The 20,137-nt window shown below is 45.9% G+C and overlaps 1 protein-coding gene across 5 annotated transcripts in view; it reads right to left on the reverse strand.

The window, feature by feature from the left end:
- SH3BP4 (SH3 domain binding protein 4) overlaps positions 1-20,137 on the reverse strand; it is a 131,398-nt gene that overhangs the window by 26,362 nt on the left and 84,899 nt on the right. For all 5 annotated transcript variants that reach the window (XM_038422096.2, XM_038422095.2, XM_043505769.1 and 2 more), the window contains 2 exons: positions 13,816-14,078; positions 2,349-4,708 (listed from right to left, as the gene is read on the reverse strand). In XM_038422096.2, the coding sequence (XP_038278024.1) occupies positions 2,349-4,708; positions 13,816-13,933 (2,478 nt within the window). In that variant the 5' untranslated portion in view covers positions 13,934-14,078. The remainder of the gene's footprint in view (positions 1-2,348; positions 4,709-13,815; positions 14,079-20,137) is intronic.

Genomic DNA, 20,137 nt, shown 5'->3' on the forward strand with positions numbered 1-20,137 from the left:
TTACAAAGAATCAAAGTGACAATTTAAATACGTCTAAACCCATCTCTCTGTCACAGCAAGCTCTAGTTCGACAGCACTATTTTTTTTTTTTTTTAAGTTTCCCTCAAACAATATGAGCAACTTTCACTGTGAAGTTACAACAAAGAACATACCTGAATTTAAGGAAACCTTGACTGAGCTATTCAAAGCAATCCAGGGGATTTAGTTGGGGACTGGTCCTGCTTTGAGCAGGGGGTTGGACTAGATGTGTCCTGAGGTCCCTTCCAACCCTGATATTCCATGGTTTCTATGATACATAGCTGATGTTTCAAAATGCTCTAAACTGCCTTGATAAGTTCAACCCTAATTTTATGATTATTTATTCACTTTTAATTAGTTCATTAGGCGGCTCCCATGATCATGTGAATTCCAGTAAAACTCAGTTTCTCTCTTTGGGGTCCAATATTTTCTCATTCTTCATAGTGATATCAAAATTAGGTAGGAGTTTTGAAAAGAGCTTTTGAAATTCTATCAGAGGGAATAGTCACAAATGAATCCCTGAACACGCTAGATTGGGGAGTCATTACTCAACTACATTCTTTTTCATGATAACGAACACAGCTTACACCTAATCCTCAACATTCACCACTCTTATTAAATGACAAAGATGTGAGTTATTACATATTTTGACCCATTTTATCTATGAATAATTTAGTTCCTAAGCCTGAAATCACCAAGAGAAGCTTTTGCTATTCAATAGTGAAGTTTCCATTTTAAAAATGTGATTTGATGTTGCTTATTTATCTGCTTTTGCGAAAGACACCATTTCAAGGATAGAGAGTGCTGCAAAGCTTGTCTAAAATATAAGTCCTGAATGTCTTTGGCTTGTTTCCTCTGAATCAAACAGAGTTCTGCTCTGTGACAACAAATTTTCAGTGAGATTTTCTAAGGGCATCTAAGCGAGAATCACAGGATTCAAGTTTCCCCTGAATGCAAACAGAAGTTTATTAGAACATTGCTGGTTAAGCCATATTTTTAGATGTTCTGTATGAGCACAGACTAACATGGCTACCCCTCTGATACTGTACGAGTACTCCCTTGTTCAGAATGAGCCACCTAAATTCAAGCTGCTACAATCACACAAGCTACCTAATATGCCTAGATGATGTTCAGGGAAAGGGAAACCACAAACAAGTTCCTGATTAAAAATAACCAGCAGGAAAATCTTGATTAAAAAACAGGCTTTTTTAAATCTTATACAAGTGAAGATGCAGAATTCTCTCTTCCCAGTTGCAATCTTTATAAGAAGCCTTTGCAAGTGCAAGAGGTTTTTTTAACTGACAGTTAACCTAGTGTATTCCAGTACAGGAGTTGTTTTTAATTTCTTGCTATAAGCCAGTTTGTTGTGTCTTATTACAAGCTTTCACATAAAACCTCCAAACAGCTGTTGATGCCCAACAAGCTTTTAAAACTCTTTGTTTTAAGTTGCTTCACCTCCATGACTAGGAACTCTTCACGGTATTTCTTAAAGTACATATTTATTCCTGGCTTCAGAGGAGAATTAAACTCCCCATTTTAGCACTAATGACCACTTTAAAGCCAAAGACTACTGAAGCTAGTGGAACAATTGCCAATTACTTCAATGGGCTTTGGATCAGCAACCTTTTCAAACAAACACACACGTCTATGTATCTGCCTAAAACCCCATAGAGGCTCTGAACATATAGCGTCCACCACTCAACGAGAGAAGGATTGTGAAGTGCCTCTATAGCTATGTAAACCATAAATGCCCCACCCTCCAATCTGGAGATACAGCTTCATTTGCATTTTGATTAACATTTTAAACTGTGGGAGAGCATGTTTCACTGCAGCTATGGTGCAGTACCCCACTATGCTTTACAATCACGGTAATTCCCTATGCTGTTAGGGAATAGAAGATTTATAAATTGCCCTAGCAGTTAAGTCATTTTCACTGACCTCCACCGAGAGGCAAAGTTGTCTATTGGATACTGCAGTGGAAGGAATGTCAGGAGACCTGGGTTGGATTACCAGGTAGCCAGTGACCCGGTGTGTGACTTGGACAAGTCATTTCAACTCTCTGTCTCCTTTCCATGTTAGCTATTCAGGGTAAGGACTCTCTCTATGAGTATGTACAGCACCTAGCACACTGGGCCCCTGATCCCACTTGGGGATTTCTAGGCCCTGCTGTAATAGGAATACAGTGAAGGATGGCAAGCTTCCAATCAAAATACACTGCAAAAAAACCTACACATTCAGATGTACTTTCTTTTGTATGGACTGTTTCTACCCCCAATTCAGAACACATTTCTTAATAGATTAAGAACCTCTCTGGCAGGCTGAGTACTCACCGCCATTAGCTCCTTCTGGAAAGATTTCCTCTCCTTGTTCTCAGCATTATTGCAATCTTCTTTCAGCTTCTCCAGCACCGAGGCTACCCGTTCCGACTCGCTGTCCAGTTCTGCTCGACAGAAGAAAGTGAGCGGCAAGTTCACGTATCCCAAGGCATCTGCGAATGAGCGCCAGCTGCTGATGTTCTCCATAAGCAGAGTCCTGACTGAGGCATAGATGTAGGTCAGAAATTTGCAAGGCCTCAGGATTTGCTCAAGCAATGCACTGGTGGTGAGATCAGGTCCAGAAAAATAGCTGGGCTTGACTTTCCCAACCACTAGCACGTTTTTGGCGTGAACAAGGCCAATTTTTCCTTGGTAGTAGCCAATGTACCATTCCTTGGTCCACAGCTGGCCTTTCAGTTTGATCTTCTCTTCATTGAGCAACGCGATGACATCTCCTTTCTTATATTCCAGTAAATAATGGTTCTTGTTTTGGCGCACTACAGTTTTAAGCAGTTTGCCATACTTGAGGCTCGCAACTGGCCGCTCCTGAAAGACAGGATATTTACTAGTGGCAGCCAGGGAGGACAGAATGATCTTTCCAACCTCATTCTTCTTGAGGAACCTTCGCTGCCCAGTGGACTTGATAGCACTTTTAGGAGGTGGCTGTGGTGTTTGCACGCAGAACTGGGTCAATATGGCATCCTTGTCATCCTTGACCTGTATCCTCAATGTGAAGTCCGAGAGCTCATTGAAGTCATGGGACATGATTGGGAAGATGAGGCGGCTGACTTTCCCCAGCTTCATTTGGAAGCCTCTGACGATTTTGGCTTGTTCGCTGGCCTTCACCTCATAATTAGTCATGTTGGAAAACATGCAGAGTTTCAGGTCCTGCGGCCGGGCCAGAGCAAACTGGTGCTTTCCCCACAGCTGCAGGGCCACGGGCGCCACACCATGGATTTGCCGCGTAACCTCAGTCACTAAAAGAGTCTTTGGCGCACACTCGTGTCCAAAAATAGCCACTATGGTTTTAAAAGAAGGATGTATGTGTTTGGGGCCATAGACACCCACTGTGATCTTTTTACTGATGTAGTCCCAGACCGTGTAAGGATACATGACGTTCTGTCCTTGGGCCACAACAGCTATGTACATACAAGGTTCCAGGTTATCCAATTGCACCTGTATCGTGTCTCCATAGGAATAGCTGAGTTGCATTGGCGTATAGGGTCCTTCTTTTGTATCACTCCGCAGGCACTGTAGTCCCACTAAGCTCTGACTCACGATGTCATTCTTGACCTCCGCCGACACTTTCATCTCCAACATGATGAAGGTTTTTACCTCCAAGTTGCTCAGTTTAATCTCCAGCACCGGGCTTATGGTGCTGCATTTGTCACTATTGAGCTCCAGGGGTGGGTCTAACAGGGCTTTCATGGAGATCTGCTGCGTTTCCCCCAGTGAGACGTGTCCTTCTGGCACATGGATGCTGATGTTAGTATCTGGGAGCTGAACTGCTCCACCAGAACTATCCAACTTGCAGACGATGTTGGTCTCCACAGGTTGTGTCTGACCCCAGCCAGGGTTCTGGCCAAGCAAGTCCAGGTCGTGGCACGACCGTGCCAGCTTCCTGTGGTTCAGCCAGGCAGTTCTAAAATCTTCCCTGCTCTGGAACTGCTCTGGGGTAGGAGATTTTAATCCAGTAAAAAACCCCGATGCTGGTATTTCCGATTTTGCCTGAAGGACAGACAGCTCCGACAAACTGTATGAGCGTTTACTTCTGAAGAAGGGATTGTCCCGCCTCACAGGCTGTTCAAACTCCAATCCATTTGTGGATGGAAGTTCAACAAAGATGTTACCTATGCTACTGTTCATTGCAGAACCGGCCCCTGTAAACGGAGGAGCTGCCGTGTCAAACAGCAGTAAGTCCACAGTGGTTTTGGGGATGCACTCTTTGTCTGAGCTGGGTGTTATCTGCAAGTTTCCATTCAAAAATGGGTTGGTTTGGACCCCGTTTAAGAAAGGGTTGTTACTGTAGGTGTTGGCAGAGTTTCTCCTTGCGTCAGTCCACTCTCCAAGCAGATCTAGTTCTCTGACTCCTTCGTCAGGGCTTTCAAGTAGATTGTCTATCATGCCACTGTCAGTGAAGGATGAGTTGCGGTAGTTTACAGGCTGGACGTAGGAGGAAGGTATGTAACCCATTTCCGTGGTATTATGAGCATACCACCACTCACCTCCTGAAGTATCCAAGACGTAGAGGTGGTCACCCTTGGAGAACTTTAAGGTTGTGAAGTTAGTTGGGCAATAGTCTTTGATTGCTACAACTTCCTTTGCATTTCCAAAAGGCGTGGGATTGTCTACCAGCAAGGCACTAGGAGAAGGCACTGCAAAGTGAAAAGAAACGAGTGTCACAAGCAACCTGCAGAAGTCATAAAACACTTATTTACTAAACCTTCATCTTGGAAAAGCAATCCAATTACTTTGACCAGTGAAGGCCAAACACAAGTTTTATCATATCATCTGATTATTTTACTTTTTAATCTCTTTAAAATTTACCCACCCAGTACTTTGGACGCTTAGATATGTAGGGAGAGAGAGCTTCTGCCCTAAAGATCTTACAATCTAAAGAGACCAGACAGCCCAAGGGCTGAAGGGAAACCAGAGATGTGACTTGGCCAACATCACCCAGCAGCCCAGTGGCAGAATCGGGACCAGAACCCAGTCCTCCTGATTCCCAGTCTAGTATCTTACCAACTAGACCACACTACCTCCCCTTTCAATTAAGGTCCTCACAACCTCTTGCACGGGAGAATTTGGCACTCCATGCTCTTAAGTCAGTGTGGAGAAAGAAGGAAAAGGCTCTAATAAATGGCACATAAAAGGAGATGATTTAATGGGGCTCAAGACAAGCTCTTGAGCTTACACAGAACTCTTCCTCAGGTCTCTGATGATCAAGAATGATGTAAACAAAATACCAACCTTCTAAAATTCCTGTTCCCCTGAATTGTGAGTGTGGAAGGAAATTTTTTTTTTAAAATTAAAACAAAAGATTTTAGGATTTATTCTCAAGGACAGATACCGACAGACTAAAAATCAATCCTTCAACTCATCCCCTGATCCAGCAAAACCAACTCATATTGGCCTTCAAACACGTGCTCAAGTCCTCATTGACGTCAGTGTGCTTTTCTCAATTGAAGTGCTAGTCACTTGCTACAGAGTTCAGTGCTTTTTTGTGTGTGCTCTGACCAAAATCAGCATGTTGTCAGCTTTCTCCTCCGCTTCCACAACGTTTGCAATTCAAGGCTATTTAACAAAAATTAACTCCATGTCCAAAGAGAGGTCCATGTAATGGGTCCTCCCAAAACAAAACACTGCAGCTTACCACTACTGTATTATCAAGAATGAACCAGTGTTTCCAAACTCATTTCCAGGGTAGTCTTCAGCTACAGGCCAAACTGCACTGTATTTTGCCATACTAACAGAGCTCCTGATACAAACCTAAAGCAATACAATATAGCCTACAGATAGGCAGCCTTGCGTCAGCTTTTTGTATCCACAGTTAGACCATGTTTGCAGCAATAAATGCTAAAGTAAAACTTGGACCTGTCACCAGCATTCAAACATTTGTTATCTTGCTAGACAAACCAAAGAGATTTATGCCTAAGGGAAAAAAAGTCCACTTTTGTAAGTATACACTGCCCCACCCCCAAAAGGCTAATATCTATTTTTAAAAAATTGTTCAAATTGGATTATCCCAGTATCAAGGCTGAGGCAGAATCAAGATCCCGCTCCTCAAAATAAAAGGGTCAAAAGTGACTCCCAGATTCATGTATGCATAAAGCCACTAGCCCAATGTAATTCTATGCTGCCTAAATATAAACAAACAGTTTTAAAGACAGAGAAGGCACTTGAAAGGTTATTTTGATAAGCCATATTTTACAACATGACGCTGTTATATCAAAGAATTCAAAAAGTAAAGCTCACAAAAGGTCTTTAAACACCTCTGCTAGCTCTTCGCTATTGCGGCACATATGGTATACAATATTACACACTGGCCTGAAGTAAAGTAGGCACAAAAAGGAAACATGGTTGAAAATTTAAATGTTTGTTTTCTTTGAGAACCTTAGGGGTCCCTTTGCTTTCTGCTGTTGCCTTGTGCTACCCTAGACGGGGGAACATCATACTTTAAATACAAAAATGTAGCCCCGCTACTGTAATTCTAGAAACGTTATAAAGTTTAAAGGACTCAACTCCTGCAAAGATGGTGCTTGACAGTATAAGCCAATGCCAAAGAGCTGTTACTATCGCTGAAAATTCCAGATGACAAGCCATGATCAACTTAAAAAACACTCAGATCTCTAACTATGGGAAATGGAACTTGCGGGGATTTTCTTCCCCTTCAACCAAGGAGAAATGCCACTTTTGAAATAAAATATTAAGGAAAAAAACAAAAGGAGCAATATGCCTATGTTCCTATCTACTTATGACTGGGAATGGTTTATGTCCAAGTTCTATGTCATATTCTTTGAGCTTTAAGGAGCTGTGGGAGTTGGTTCCCTTAATGAATACACTGTACTAGGTGAAAACCCCTGTGACAGTACAGTTATGTGGGTAAAAAAGCCAAACATGTCTCAGAACTGACAAACTGGACGGTAACAGCCTGTGAATCCCAGGGATGACTGAGCCTGGTGACGTTCGGAACAAAAAGAGCCCTCACCCAGGCTTGCAGTTGTTTCCAGCACTCCCCACCTGACTCAGACGTTCCAGGCTTCAGAGTCACACAGACAGTGACAAGGTAGGTGAGGAAATATCTAGACTGCACACACACAGTGACAATTCTGGAATCTTAGATTAATTTGAGGACAGGGATCTTAGCCCTTCACTTTGCAAAGTCCATTTATTTACTGACTGTAACAACAAGGAGAGAAGGAATGACAGCTTTATCCAGTGCCGCTGGGCAGAAAGCAATGCTTTGACCAGATCATTTCCCACTCCATCAGAAACAGGAAGAGGAGAGAGGAGAGAGAGAGGGCGCATGCGGGGGCAGACGGGGAATTAACCGTCTCCAACCCACATTTATTATCAGTGCGACATGTAAACCCTCTGTGAAATCTTTCTGGCATCCCGGTATGAAGCGGCCATTAATTCAATTAAACGCTGTGAAACCTGTGCGAAGTGCAGCCATCGCTCTGGGTTACTAGCTACTTCTCTATCTGGCACCAATTCTACCAGCACAGCTGTGCTGTCCCTGGTCTCAGGTAGTTAACTGAGCCGCCCTGACTTCGTGACTTGGCCGCCCAGCTCTGAACAGGGGCTGGGGTTTGCTCTGTTAATTCCACTAACGTCACTAGATACTAGCCATAGCTGCATCTTTTCTCTAGATCACTTCTGGCTACGAAGCATCCGCTGAGTATCTAAATCAACTGCTCTGTACAGACCCGATCCTGCAGGGTGCTGGGCATCCACACACCAATCCAGCCAAACTCTTAAGCATGTGCTTCACTGTAAGTGTGGGAGGCTTGGTCTTCACTACGTAAAGAGCTGTCTTCTGAACTCGTGTTAGCTAACAGGGGAACCCTAGTGAATACAAGGCAGGTTTAACACGAGTTAGGAAGTTGAGGTAAACTCTAGGGCCCCCCCACACTCCATCTTGACCTACTAACTCATTTTTAAACTACCTTGTCTTCATCAGGATTTCACCTGGGCTTAGTTACCAGATGTTAGCTCTCAGAGGTAGGTAGCAGAACAGAGGAAAGCTACACACTCTCAGGACAGGCAGCAGCAAGTTTGCAGAATGTGGCAAGTGCCATCCGGGACACCTCAATGCTCCACCCTCATGGGACGGACCCAGGAGCTCTGCACTGGCATTACCTTCCCCTTCTCGCACAGGAGGAAAAGCCCGTCATGAAGTTTAGGAGCACTGCACAGCTCCACATCCTCCAGCCGCACCCCTTGCCCTCCGGCACGCCCGCTGGGCGGCAGGGCTGGCTGAATAGAAGAAAAAGAAGTGTAAAGAAGCTGTGAATGTTGCTCACAGTCCCCCCCCCCATTCAAAAATTTGGCAGACAACCTGGTCTACTGGCTTCCCAATGCAAACGGACCTTGCCATGCACAAAACCTCTGACCCAGATGGAGCCTATTCCTCTGCTACTGTATACAAATCGCACGCAGACATTAGGTTTTCTGCATTCTGTGGAGCCTTTTTCAGAATGACCTGGAACTCTATTAATATTGCCATTATTCCCACAATGCTGCTAGGAGCCTGAACACATGCAGGATCATGTGGGTAACTCCCTGAATGCTCTACTCCAAGATGGAGATTACTACAACTATTAATTTCCCACGTGGAACTGTATCAAATGCCTTACTGAGATCTAGGAAGATTAGATCTAATGCATTTCCTTTCTCTACAAAAATCTTCTCAAAGATAGTGATCAGGTTGGCCTGGCACGGTCAACCTTTTGTAAAACCCAATTTTTTATCCCAATTACCGTTCACTACTATGTCCTTAACTACTTTGTTTCAAAATTTGTTTTAAGACCTTGCATACAATTGAGGTCAAACTAACACGCCTGTAGTTTCCTGGATCACTTTCCCCCACCTTTCTTAAAAATAGGTCCTGTATTAACAATTCCCCAGTCACAGGGTATGACCCCCAGAGTTTTCAGATTCATTAAAAATCCTTGCTATTGGACTTGCAGTTTCATGTGCCAGTTCCTTTAATAGTCTTGGATGGAGATTATCTGGGCCCTCCGGTTTGGTCCTATTAAACTGTTTGACTGATTCCCTCCTCAGAGGTAGTAATTTCTACTTCATATTCTCGTTGCCATTAGCCACCCTGCCACTACCCCTAAGCTCTTCATTAACTTCATTAAAAACTGAGGCAATATATTCATTTTGGTGTTGGGCCATGCCTATATTATCTTTAATCTCCACCCCATCCTCAGTGTTTAGCAGTCCCACTTCTTTGTGTTTTCTTTTTACAGAACCTTTTACTATTGGTTTTAATTCCCATTGCAAAGTCTAGCTCTGGCTTTTGGCAGTTCTCACTTTTCCTCTATACTTTCTGACCTCCAAGAAGTAGCTTTCCTTGCTGATCCATCCCTTCTTCTATTCCTCATAGAATGTCTGCTTGCTCTTAATAATCTGTTTGTGATGCTTGTTCATTCAACTTGGCCTGCAACCCTTCCCTAAGAACTTTTCCCCCTAACTTGGGATGCAGGCTTCAGGTAGCTACTGCAACTTTGATTTAAAATAATTCAGCTGACCTCAGCCCCAATGTAGATATTGCGATGCCAACAAAATAATTCTTCCATCAACCTAGTTACTGTGTCTTGGAGAGGTGGATTTACTACAGTGATGGAAGATCCACATCTGATGCTGTAGTGTCTACAATGCAGTGCTGCAGCTGTCCTGCTGTCGCATTTCTAGTGTAGACATATCTTGAGTCTGGCTCTGCAACTCACTGCTGTGTGGTTTTTTTTGTTTGTTTTTTGCACTGTAGACATACCCACGTGATCCTGCAGTGGCCTTAACTCCCAGAATGCTCTGCTCCAGGAGCATGTACCCAGAAGGCACTGCAACTAGGGTTCAACAAACCAATACGAACACCCTGTTTTTAACATGACTCAATAGCACTAGTGTGGAGACACCAAACTCAAAATGCCTGGCTGAATCGCTACCTTAAACAATCTACTAAGTTAACATTTTCCAAACAAAACCCCAGCTGATGGCTACAATGACTTTTGATATTAAATTCGACATTTGGCTACTCTAGAAACAAAGCCATCAATGGGGGGTTTTGTTTTTGCTTTTAACGACACTTATCATTTGCCAGCATTTGCCTCATTGTAACTGAAATTATTTCTCATGGCTCATTTAGACTAAGCCAGTGGCGAGATTATCTGGCACTATGCTGGGTACAATGAGATTATTTTAAAAAGCATCCAAACATCCATTACATTCCGTTTTCTTAGAGTGCACTTCACTGGGGAAAGAAGAAACACCAACACCTGGTTCTCCTTGGGAAAAGCTCTTAAACATCCCCTGCTTCTATGCGAAGAAAATGTAAAGAAGCCAGCCACATTGATAGTACATACCTTTCCTAGCTGGACATTAGCTACTCTGTACCCTTCCCCACCTTAATGGAATTGGAGGAATTGCAAACAGGTTTGAAGCTGCCGCATCTTTAAGATAAATTGTCTGTTCATAAATGAAAGTACTTCCATTGATGTATTTAATGTAAACAAATGGTAGGGAATGGTTAATGCCATTCTAGGATTCGGCCTAAGAGCAATGAAGCAAGGAAGCAGTCAGCCTCCAGCCAACAAACAAGCAGGTTAAATTTACGCACTGTTCAGTACATCATATGGGAGTAGGGAGTTGTTTTTTACTTTGGGGAGTTGTGGACACTTGTGCTCACGGAGGGAAGGGGAAGGGAAACAAGTAAAAAATCACACTAGGAGCCTAAAGCTGAGTGAAAAGCAAGTTCCGAAGAAATCAGTATTGTACGGTTTCAGAGTAGCAGCTGTATTAGTCTGTATTCGCAAAAAGAAAAAGGAGGACTTGTGGCACTTTAGAGACTAACAAATGTATTTGAGCATAAGCTTTCGTGAGCTACAGCTCATGAAATCGGATGCATCTGTAGGCTCAGCACCGGGGTCTCTGAATTACAGAGCTAAAGTGCTAATGGCACAGATATTCCCACAGTAAAGGCTGCCCTGAAGTTTGGCCCCAGTCTTAGGGCTTGCATACATGCGGAAACTGACTGGCATAGCTAGTACAGAATAACTGTTCTGGAATCATAGAATATCAGGGTTGGAAGGGACCTCAGGAGGTCATCTAGTCCTACCCCCTGCTCAAAGCAGGGCCAATCCCCAATTTTTGCCCCAGATCCCTAAATGGCCCCCCTCAAGGATTGAACTCAAAACCCTGGGTTTAGCAGGCCAATGCTCAAACCACTGAGCTATCCCTCCCCCCGCAAGGGGAGTTATTCCAGAACAGCTAGAGACCTTTACATTCATACCCTACCTTATTCCAAAACAACAAAAATAACCCTTTACAATCCTTCATCAGGCAAACTGTCAGCATTGCCAACTCGTACGATCTCATCATAAAACTCATGAAAGAGCATTTTAAAGTCCCAAAGTCATGCGATTAGGGGGAAAAATCTCATCTTTCATTTTAAAAAAGGCAAGTTCCTATCCCTTATGGTTGCAGTAAAATGCATGAAAATACAGTTCAAGGACACCGTAAAGACTCAGAAGCGATAAAAGCAAATAATATGGGGGGAGGGGAGAAGTTCTCTCTTTTGAAATCTCAGTATTTGTGTGTGGCCTGACTCATGATTTTTGAATGCTTGAGGTTGGCAATACTGCCAATGTTGTGTGAGCTACAGAGTCTGCATTGTTTTATAGCATCAAAACTCATGCCAGAACTGCTCGATCGCTGAAGTGCAGCCTGCCATTAGGACTTGTGATTTTCAAAGGGCATGTGGGGAAAGGGAAGGAAGAAATGGATTAAGGAAAGATGGGAAATGAGCATTTCTTCGTCCTCTGTATATGGCTGCCAAGAGAACACAAACTTTTCTAGTTGTTTTTCTTCTTCTGTCCACATCACCCCCCCAGCTGTACGGGCCGCCTGAGCTTCACAGTACTCAAGGTACGAAGCCGACAAAGAACTGGGTCAGCAAGGGGGTCTAGAAGAAAACACCAAGTCATCTGCGTAAGCAGCAGCTGATGAGTCCCAAGGACCTTTGCCACTAGTATCCGGTGGAAATAAAGAGTAATTATTAGAGCCTGGCAAAGGGCCACATCTCCCACAGATGCCAAGTGGGCAAAATGGAGATGGTTTATTCTGCTGATGGGACATGTTTCAGGACTGTATGAGGAGTTGGTCCCCACTTGATGCTTTATGCTGGGCTGGGAGACCCGAAGGTGAGCGGTTTTCTCCAAAGATTCCTAGTCATGTGTGTGTCACCACCATCTGCACAATCCCAAGGACAACCATCGCTTTGGCTGATAATCTATTTCCAATCCTCCCCCTACACTCACCTCAGTAGTGAGCGCTGTGGGTTTCGTTCTCGTTTTTGATTATTCACTAACCAATTCATTTGTTGCAAGATATAACAGACACGTTCCAGGCAGGACGGGATGCGTACGAGGCCCGTGGTTAGTGCCGCAATGGAAGGCCAATTGCTGTCTTTCTGCATGCGTGAAGGGCAGCCTGGAGCTGGAGGATGGCTCTGTCATTTTGTGTAACGAGCCCCACAGGCCAGGGAGGGGAGACCAGCTCAACCAAGGATACATCTTCACCCCCAGCCCAGCTAGCCCCCTAACTAGAGCACAAGAGTTATTCTGCAGCCATTTGCTTCCAATGAGGGAAACGAGAAGAGGGCTGGAATGCCTGGCCGCTGATTGACAAGGAACAGAGCCAATCCACTGAAGGAGAAGGAGCACTTAAGCAAGATCGTAAGTCCCCATTGCTAAACAAAAGCCATGTTTATTTCAGTTCCATTTGTACCAGGCCAACCCACTGCCCCCAAAGAACATACAAACGACCATACTGGGTCTAGTCCAGTATCCTGTCTTCCCACAGTGGCTGGTGCCAGGTGCTTCAGAGGGAGTGAACTGAACAGGGCAATTTCGAGTGATCCATTCTCTGTCATCCAGTCCCAGCTTCTGGCAGTCAGAGGCCAGGGACACCCAGAGCACGGGGTTGCGTCCCTGACCATCTTGGCTAATAGCCATTGGTAGACCTATCCTCCATTACCTTCTCTCATTCGGTTTTGAACACAGTTATACTTTCAGTCTTCCAACATCCCCTGGCAATGAGCTCCACAGGCTGACTGTGGGTAAAGAAGGAAACTGCACAAACTACTTTCCTGCCACTCACAAATCAATATTTGTTAGATAATGAACTAAACACAATTGTAACAAATTAGTTGAAAGTGTCCCTTTCAGGAGATGACAATGGAAATCAATCAGGAGCCTAGTCTATTTTCAGTTGCTTCCACCATACCGGTTAGGGTCTGTGTTCACAAAGCCCTTGAATCCAAACTGCCTTGACACTGAGTGCTCCAGTCAGTGTGGAAGATCCCAGGTCTTTCTAAGTGTTTACAAAACCCCCTCAAAACTTTGACCCCCTAAGGAGGAGACATTTTAAGCTATAAAATTAGGGAAAACAAACTGCAGGGGAAGGCAATCGGTGCTGGTTAAGAGACTAGACTAGGACTCAGAAGACTAAGGTTCAATTCCTAGTTCTGCCACAGACTCCTTGTGTGACCTTGAGCATGTCACTTCACCTCTTCACTTCCCACCTGAGGAGTCAGTTTACAACTATTCCTTTCTCCCCATGCCCCCTTTGTTCATCTTGTCCAGTACTGTGTTATTATATGTTCATACAGAGCCTAATGCCATGGGACTCTGGTCTTAGTCTGGGCCTCCACCTGCTACTGTAATACAACTATCAAACATTGCAAAGTTCTGCTCACCTTTGACGTCACTAAAGCTGGTTTCTGAAAACCCTTCGCCGAGGTCGATCAGCGTCCCCTCGGACTTGCAGCGTGGGAGGCCACTGGAGTTGGCAGCACGAATCCTCTGAGCTGCCATCCTGAAACTTTGCCCTGTCCTGGGAAACACTAGTGGGCCATGTTTCCTCTCCGGGTTCTTGCTGCAGGCACTATACCATCTAGCGTGGGAAATTCCAGCTGCCAAGAGGACGGTGTCCAGATGCAACTTTTACAGCCCGAAGAACCTGAAGGGAGAATAAAAAAGAGCTGGTTAGCACAGGCATTCACGGCTCACTTGCAGAAGTAATCAGATGGCTGTAGAAAGGATGAGCATGTGGTTACAGCACTGAGCTGCAACTAAAGAGGTTCTGGTTCAAGCTCTTGTGGGTAGGGGTGTCTCTGCCCATGTGTCTAGCACAATGGGCCCTGATCACAGGTGCTACGTGTACCATTTACAAACAGAAACACAGTTCCTGCATTCTCCTTGGGCATCAAGAACTAACTCCTGTACCGCTCCTAGCAAAAGCACCAGTTCTGAGGAGCTAAAAGCTCTGCTACAGAGGACAACTGGACTTTGGGCCTCATTTCTTACTGCTGATAACGTAGTCTCTTTTTTGTAGAACGTAACCAATGCTGCTTCTTTTAAGAACCAGTTCAGGGTGTCAGTTCTCAGGGTTATAAATTAGCCCTTCCTTCCCATTCAGAGGCACTATACTGTAGAGTCTGTTACAATCCCATAGTACGTATTGTAAACTGTGGGGTCTTGAGCTGTGGATTCCTGAAATGCCAAATTATTAGAGTCAACTCATTGAGTGCACTCTTGGAGTCAATTTCTGCAAGTCAAACCAGGCTGTTCCTGCCTCCTCTTGAAGTACCAGGATGTTCTTGACATTTCTCGTTAAGATTTCATTACTGAGAGTTCCTGGGCTTTAGAATATATTGAAATACAGATACTGCAAAGGCAGGCGCTGGAATGCTTAAATCTCACGTCCTGCAGGCAAGAGAACGGCTAAGTGTCACATGTCTTCCACAGCCAGCTTGTGAGAGGACACAGAAACGGCTGATCCCAGAGACTACCTATCAGCAGTGCAGCCACGCTGCACCAGGACGGTACTTGCACCATAATGATCAATTAGTAACCCACTGCAAACCCAACAGGCACAAGTGAAATCTGCCATACGGGGAACACCAGCCATTGGCACAAAGCACATTGGCCCGTCCCACAGCATCAGGTAGGTAGGTCGTAAGAGGGATTAATACGTGCCCAGGTCGGTGATGTACTACATTCAGACAACCAGTTGTACAGACAGCCCACAGGTTTTTGGCAAGTTTGGTGCTTGAGGCAGTGACAGACCATTAGCACTAGCTACCTCACCTCCAACCTGTATCCCACACTCTGCGGTTCCAGGCTTGCAGAGACGCTGTTAAGCGTTCCTTCCAACACAGATTCGTGACAGTTCTACACTGGCCTTGTGAGTGGGAGAAAGGAGGCTCCTGGAACATCACTCATTAGGTAAATCTCTGCTTTCTGACTTGCTCAGAGGTGAAAAGTTTCTCTTCTCTGTACCTTTAACTCCACAGCCTTGTTAATTTTTTAATGTACTTTAAGTTAAAATTCTAACGTCGTATTTAAAGCAGTAGACAAACAAAGATTTCCAGGTACTTCTAATGAAAATATCCAGAGCAACTGTAACTTAAACATGCATGGACTTCCCAGATTAGCATGCATTGTTACCAAAGCAAAGAAAGGAAATAAGTAACCCTGCCCACTTCCCTTAAAGCTGCAGCACAGAGGATCTCAAACCCTCTTCTACATGGCCACAGGACAGCTACGAACGGTATTCCTGTTTTTTCTTCTCACAAAGGGGAAGGAGTTCACGACACCTCAATATGTGGAAACTCATGTTTCTGTTAATTGCGGGGTTGCGTACCTCAGGAAAGGGAAAGGATTAGAGCATCAGCATCAGATTTTCATTTCTAGTATCAAAATATCGGTCTACAAATTTAATAAAAATCAAAAAAATTTGCCCCGAGAAATAGATACTGAAGTAAATGGTCAACACTTACTTCTTCAAACATTGAGTTCTAATGTTTGCCTCAAGTGAAGTCATTACCTGCTTATCTATGCTAAGCACCAGTTACTATCAGTGCCAAGTTTACAATGGCGCCAGTGGTGCCATGGAGCCGGACCCATGCTCAGAAGGGGCCCCAGCCTGCCCTGAGACCCCACTGGCTCCGCCCACCTCTTGCTCCTCTTGGCCTGCCTGACGAGGGCTCCTCTTCGCCTCCTGGCCCCATCCGCTGGCTTCTCTCTGCCCCCTGGCCAGACCCCAGTGCACCTCTGGCTCTGGGCAGTCTCTGCTTCCCACCACCTGTGGGGCCCCGCCTGTCTCCCCAGAGCCGAGCCTCCTGGATTGGTGCAGAATGCGGGTGGGGTGGGGGGGAGGAGGACAGGAGAGCGGGGGGGGCTTGGCTGGGCCCCCCAAGGCAAGTAGGTCCTGAGGGAGGCTGGCTGGGGCAGGCCCTGGCCTGGCTGATCACACCTGTCCCGGGACCTGCACTGGCAGCTCAGCCCGGCAGAGAGAGAGAGAGAGAGAGAGAGTCTCCTCCCAGCAAGGCTGGTGAATGCGGCTGGGAGGCAGGGCTTGGGTGTCCGGAGGGCTGGGGGCGCGGTGCCGGGCTGTGAGGGCGGGATGTGTGTGTGCTGGAGCACTAGGGAGTGGGGTGCTGGGCAGTTGTGGTGGGGCGCTGGGCAGGGGTGGTGTTGTGCAGGACGCTGTGCATTTGTGGCAGGGTCTGGGGGGTGCTGGGCATAGTGAGTGCAGGGGGTGGCTCTGGCCATAGGGAATTGGAGGGCTGTTCCAGGGTTGGGTGGGGGGTCTCTGTGCGTGGCATGGGCCCACCCAGGAGGGGAAGGGGCATGCTGGCAGCACAAGGCTGGGTTGGCCACTGTGCATCTGGCAACTGCCGGTTTGTAAATAGTGCCCTCTCACTGGGCTGGGCGGAGCAGAGCCACCCATGCCAGGCCCCCGGCCAGCCCCTCGCTCCAGAGAGCAACCCTCCTGCCCCCTTGGGAGCCCACAAAGAAATTGGGCACCAGGCCCACAAAAAGTTAATCCGGCTCCAATTACTATACTTGGCTTGAAAAATCCAAACATACTCAAGAGCTTTCCCTAGCGAGTACTGGATCCTCAGACCTCATTCCTACAAGATTTAAGCTCTAATGCAACACAGCTTAATGTCTAGCCCTTGTGGTTACAAAGAATCTTCCTTCCAAATGTGAACCAGATCAACATCGCCCTCATCACTGCTCAGAGCAAGAGCTTCTGCAACTACTCATAGGTGCCACAATGTGAAATTAACATGATATTCTGGTCAGTTTCATGGCTGCCATTCCAAACCCTTTGGAAAGCAGTGAGAAATAATCAAGAATAATTTTCCTGCAGGGTCCAGAGACGACAATCTGGTAGAAATCTCTGCAACTTCCCCCTTCCAACAGGTGGGCAAGGCCAAGGTGGTGGTTGGGTTTCTAACACATATTTTATATGTCCATTATATAGATGTGTAAACCAAGGCACAGATCTTTCATTATCTGCCCGAAGACAAAACGTGTTAATGGCAGAGCTGAGAAGAGAATCCCAAAACCTCACTCCCAAGTACAGTCTCTTTCATAAGGCACATCTTTCACCCCAGCTTCCTGGCCAGAACAGAGTTTCGTTTTTTCACAGAAAAGCAGAATATCAGCTCCAGACATCTCTCCCAATAGCCCCAATGCCATATCCATTCAGGACTGGCTCGTAAGACAGCCCAAACGCTTTGACGAACCTCCAGGTTTATATCACAGCTGTGCACACGCCCCATATACACAAAGCAGGAAACGTGCAATAGAATGGATCACCCATTTTAAGAGCTCTCTGAAAAGACCGCTGGGATATAGTGCAAAAACTTCATCACAAAGGAAGAGGCAGAGTTATAGTGAAGACTTACAACCTTATCTTTGAGACCCAATCCAGACAGATGTGTGCTGCTGACACAGAAAAGGCTTACTGGAAAAGCAAAGCAGGAGCTCTTTGTCTGGGCTTATATAGCCTCAAGCTTCCTTTTTTTCCCCTCCCCTCCCTCCTCTGGGAGACTCTAATCAAACCAGGTAGAGTAATCTGGATTAGTCATTTTGAGAAACTCCCCTTAGGTCTGGCCCTGGTGCCACATGGCTGGTAATTGGATTCAAGACCCGCGCTCCATTCCACCTCAGCCCTTGCAAAGATTTCCAACACCTCACTGGTCTGCTACGTGCAAACTGAGTGGCACTGGCCATTGCACAATTGCACTTTTCACAACTCACCAGACCTGAAGTGGCCTACACTAACCTAAAGAAGAGCTCTGCGTGGCTCAAAAGCTTGCCTCTCCCAGCAGAAGCTGCTCTGGTCTCTCTAATGTCCTGGGACTGACAGCTACAATACACTGCATCCCTACCCTAACCAGCCCTGAAACGCCCATCAAGACAAAGAGTGACCCTTGCTGCGTTGGTTTCGCATGAAGTTTTCAAGCCACTATGGCTATGTTTTTAGAACTTGGAGCTTTCCTCAGCAGACTCCTAGGTTAATTAAAAGCATAACCTCATCCAAAGGAAGTTGCTCCTGGTGAGCTCTCCAATTTCAGCCTCTCTGTGGCGCGCTCTCTCTCTCTCTTTTTTGCAGCAAGACATCCCAAATGAACTCTTAGATGGACAGCAACATATTTCCTAATGCCCACCAGCAGCAAATCTAGGATGGGCCTCGCAGGCTCCTGGGATAAGTAGCACAGAGCCGACCTGCAGGAAGAAAGAGGAGCAAAGGAAGCAGGATTGATCTAATGGAGGTGGCTTTGCAAACCAAGTGGGGTGTGGGTGGGGGAAGGTTTAAACAATTGCACCTCGGATATTTTTGGATTCCTTTCTGGGGCTTTAAAATGCAGGTAACAGTAGAGTCATGAAGAAAAGGATAACGCAAACCTCGGCCTCCCCATTCCATGTCACGCTTATGCTCATTTACACAGAGATGACGGGCATAACAAGGCTACACACACTTCTGCACCCTCTTTGTAAAGACTTCAGGTACACCTACACCGAAATTGCTCCCGTGGCACAGCTGCACTGCTGGTGTGCTTCCGTGTCGACACTAATGGGAGGGGTTCTCTTGTCGGCATAGTTAATCCACCTCCCTGAGCAGTGATAGCTTCTCCCGTCGACCTAGCCCTGTCTACACCGGGGTCAGGGCAGCATAGCTACGTCTCTCGGGTGGCGGATTTTTCACACTCCTGAGACACGTAGTTGTACCAATAGAAGTGCCCAGTGTAGGCCAGCCTGTAGCTAAGTGCTGATCAACTGGCCCAGTGCCGTGTGTAGACTGAGCATCCTGGGTGGTGGAGGAAGCTTCCTATATAAATATCTTTGAACAAAACCCCCCATCAAATAAAGCTATCTATTTACTCTCAGACAGGTGAGAGTCACGGCATCCAGAACCAGCCGGATAAATATCCCAGAATCAAGGGAGAAAACTCAACAGCTGCAGACTGCTGGAAGCCATCACCTGGCACAAAACAGCTCTCCATCCAGGGAGCGCCCACACCACCTAGGAGATGGATAGCCACTCCTGCATGATTGATCAAAGCACGTTCTGGAGCTCCAGAGATTATGGTGGGGAATGCTTAGAAATCCTCGCCCATGGATGTACTTAGGCCGGCAGCCGCAGTGCTCTGCTGGCTAGGTGCGCAGGCTGCAGATGGGAATTCAAACAGACCTCCCAGCTCTGGAGATAGAAGGCATGCAGCAGCATAGAAGCCGACAGAGTGTATGAAATATATTTTACTCATTTGCACCAGACAGCCAATCTACGTGCAGTTCCACTGCAGATAACACTCTTGGCATTCGTCCTCCGGCCTGCCTAACACAACATAAGCCCATTCTGCTTATGGTATATTTCTCTTGTCCATTACTGATGAGACTGGACACTGTTTTCACTTGAGACCCCAGAAACTATATACTCTTCCCCCCACCCCCAGTTAAATGCCATCTCTTTGAAGCCAGCTGTCTTTGTTATTACACTGGTACCCCAGAAGCACCTAGATGTCCTTACCAACACCGTAGCCTCACTGTGCTAGCTGCTGTACAAACACGACAGCCCTGGCCCCAAAGAACGTATGCTATAATGAAGTAAGACAGGTAAAGGATGGGAAGGGAAGGGGGGCTGAAGTGTCTTGCCACAGGTCACAGCAGAGCTGGAGGCAGAATCCATGTTTTCTGATGCCCAGTCCAGGCCCAATAGAC

The sequence above is a fragment of the Dermochelys coriacea genome, chromosome 11 (assembly GCF_009764565.3).
Source record: "Dermochelys coriacea isolate rDerCor1 chromosome 11, rDerCor1.pri.v4, whole genome shotgun sequence".
NCBI classification, from domain to species: Eukaryota; Metazoa; Chordata; order Testudines; family Dermochelyidae; genus Dermochelys; species Dermochelys coriacea.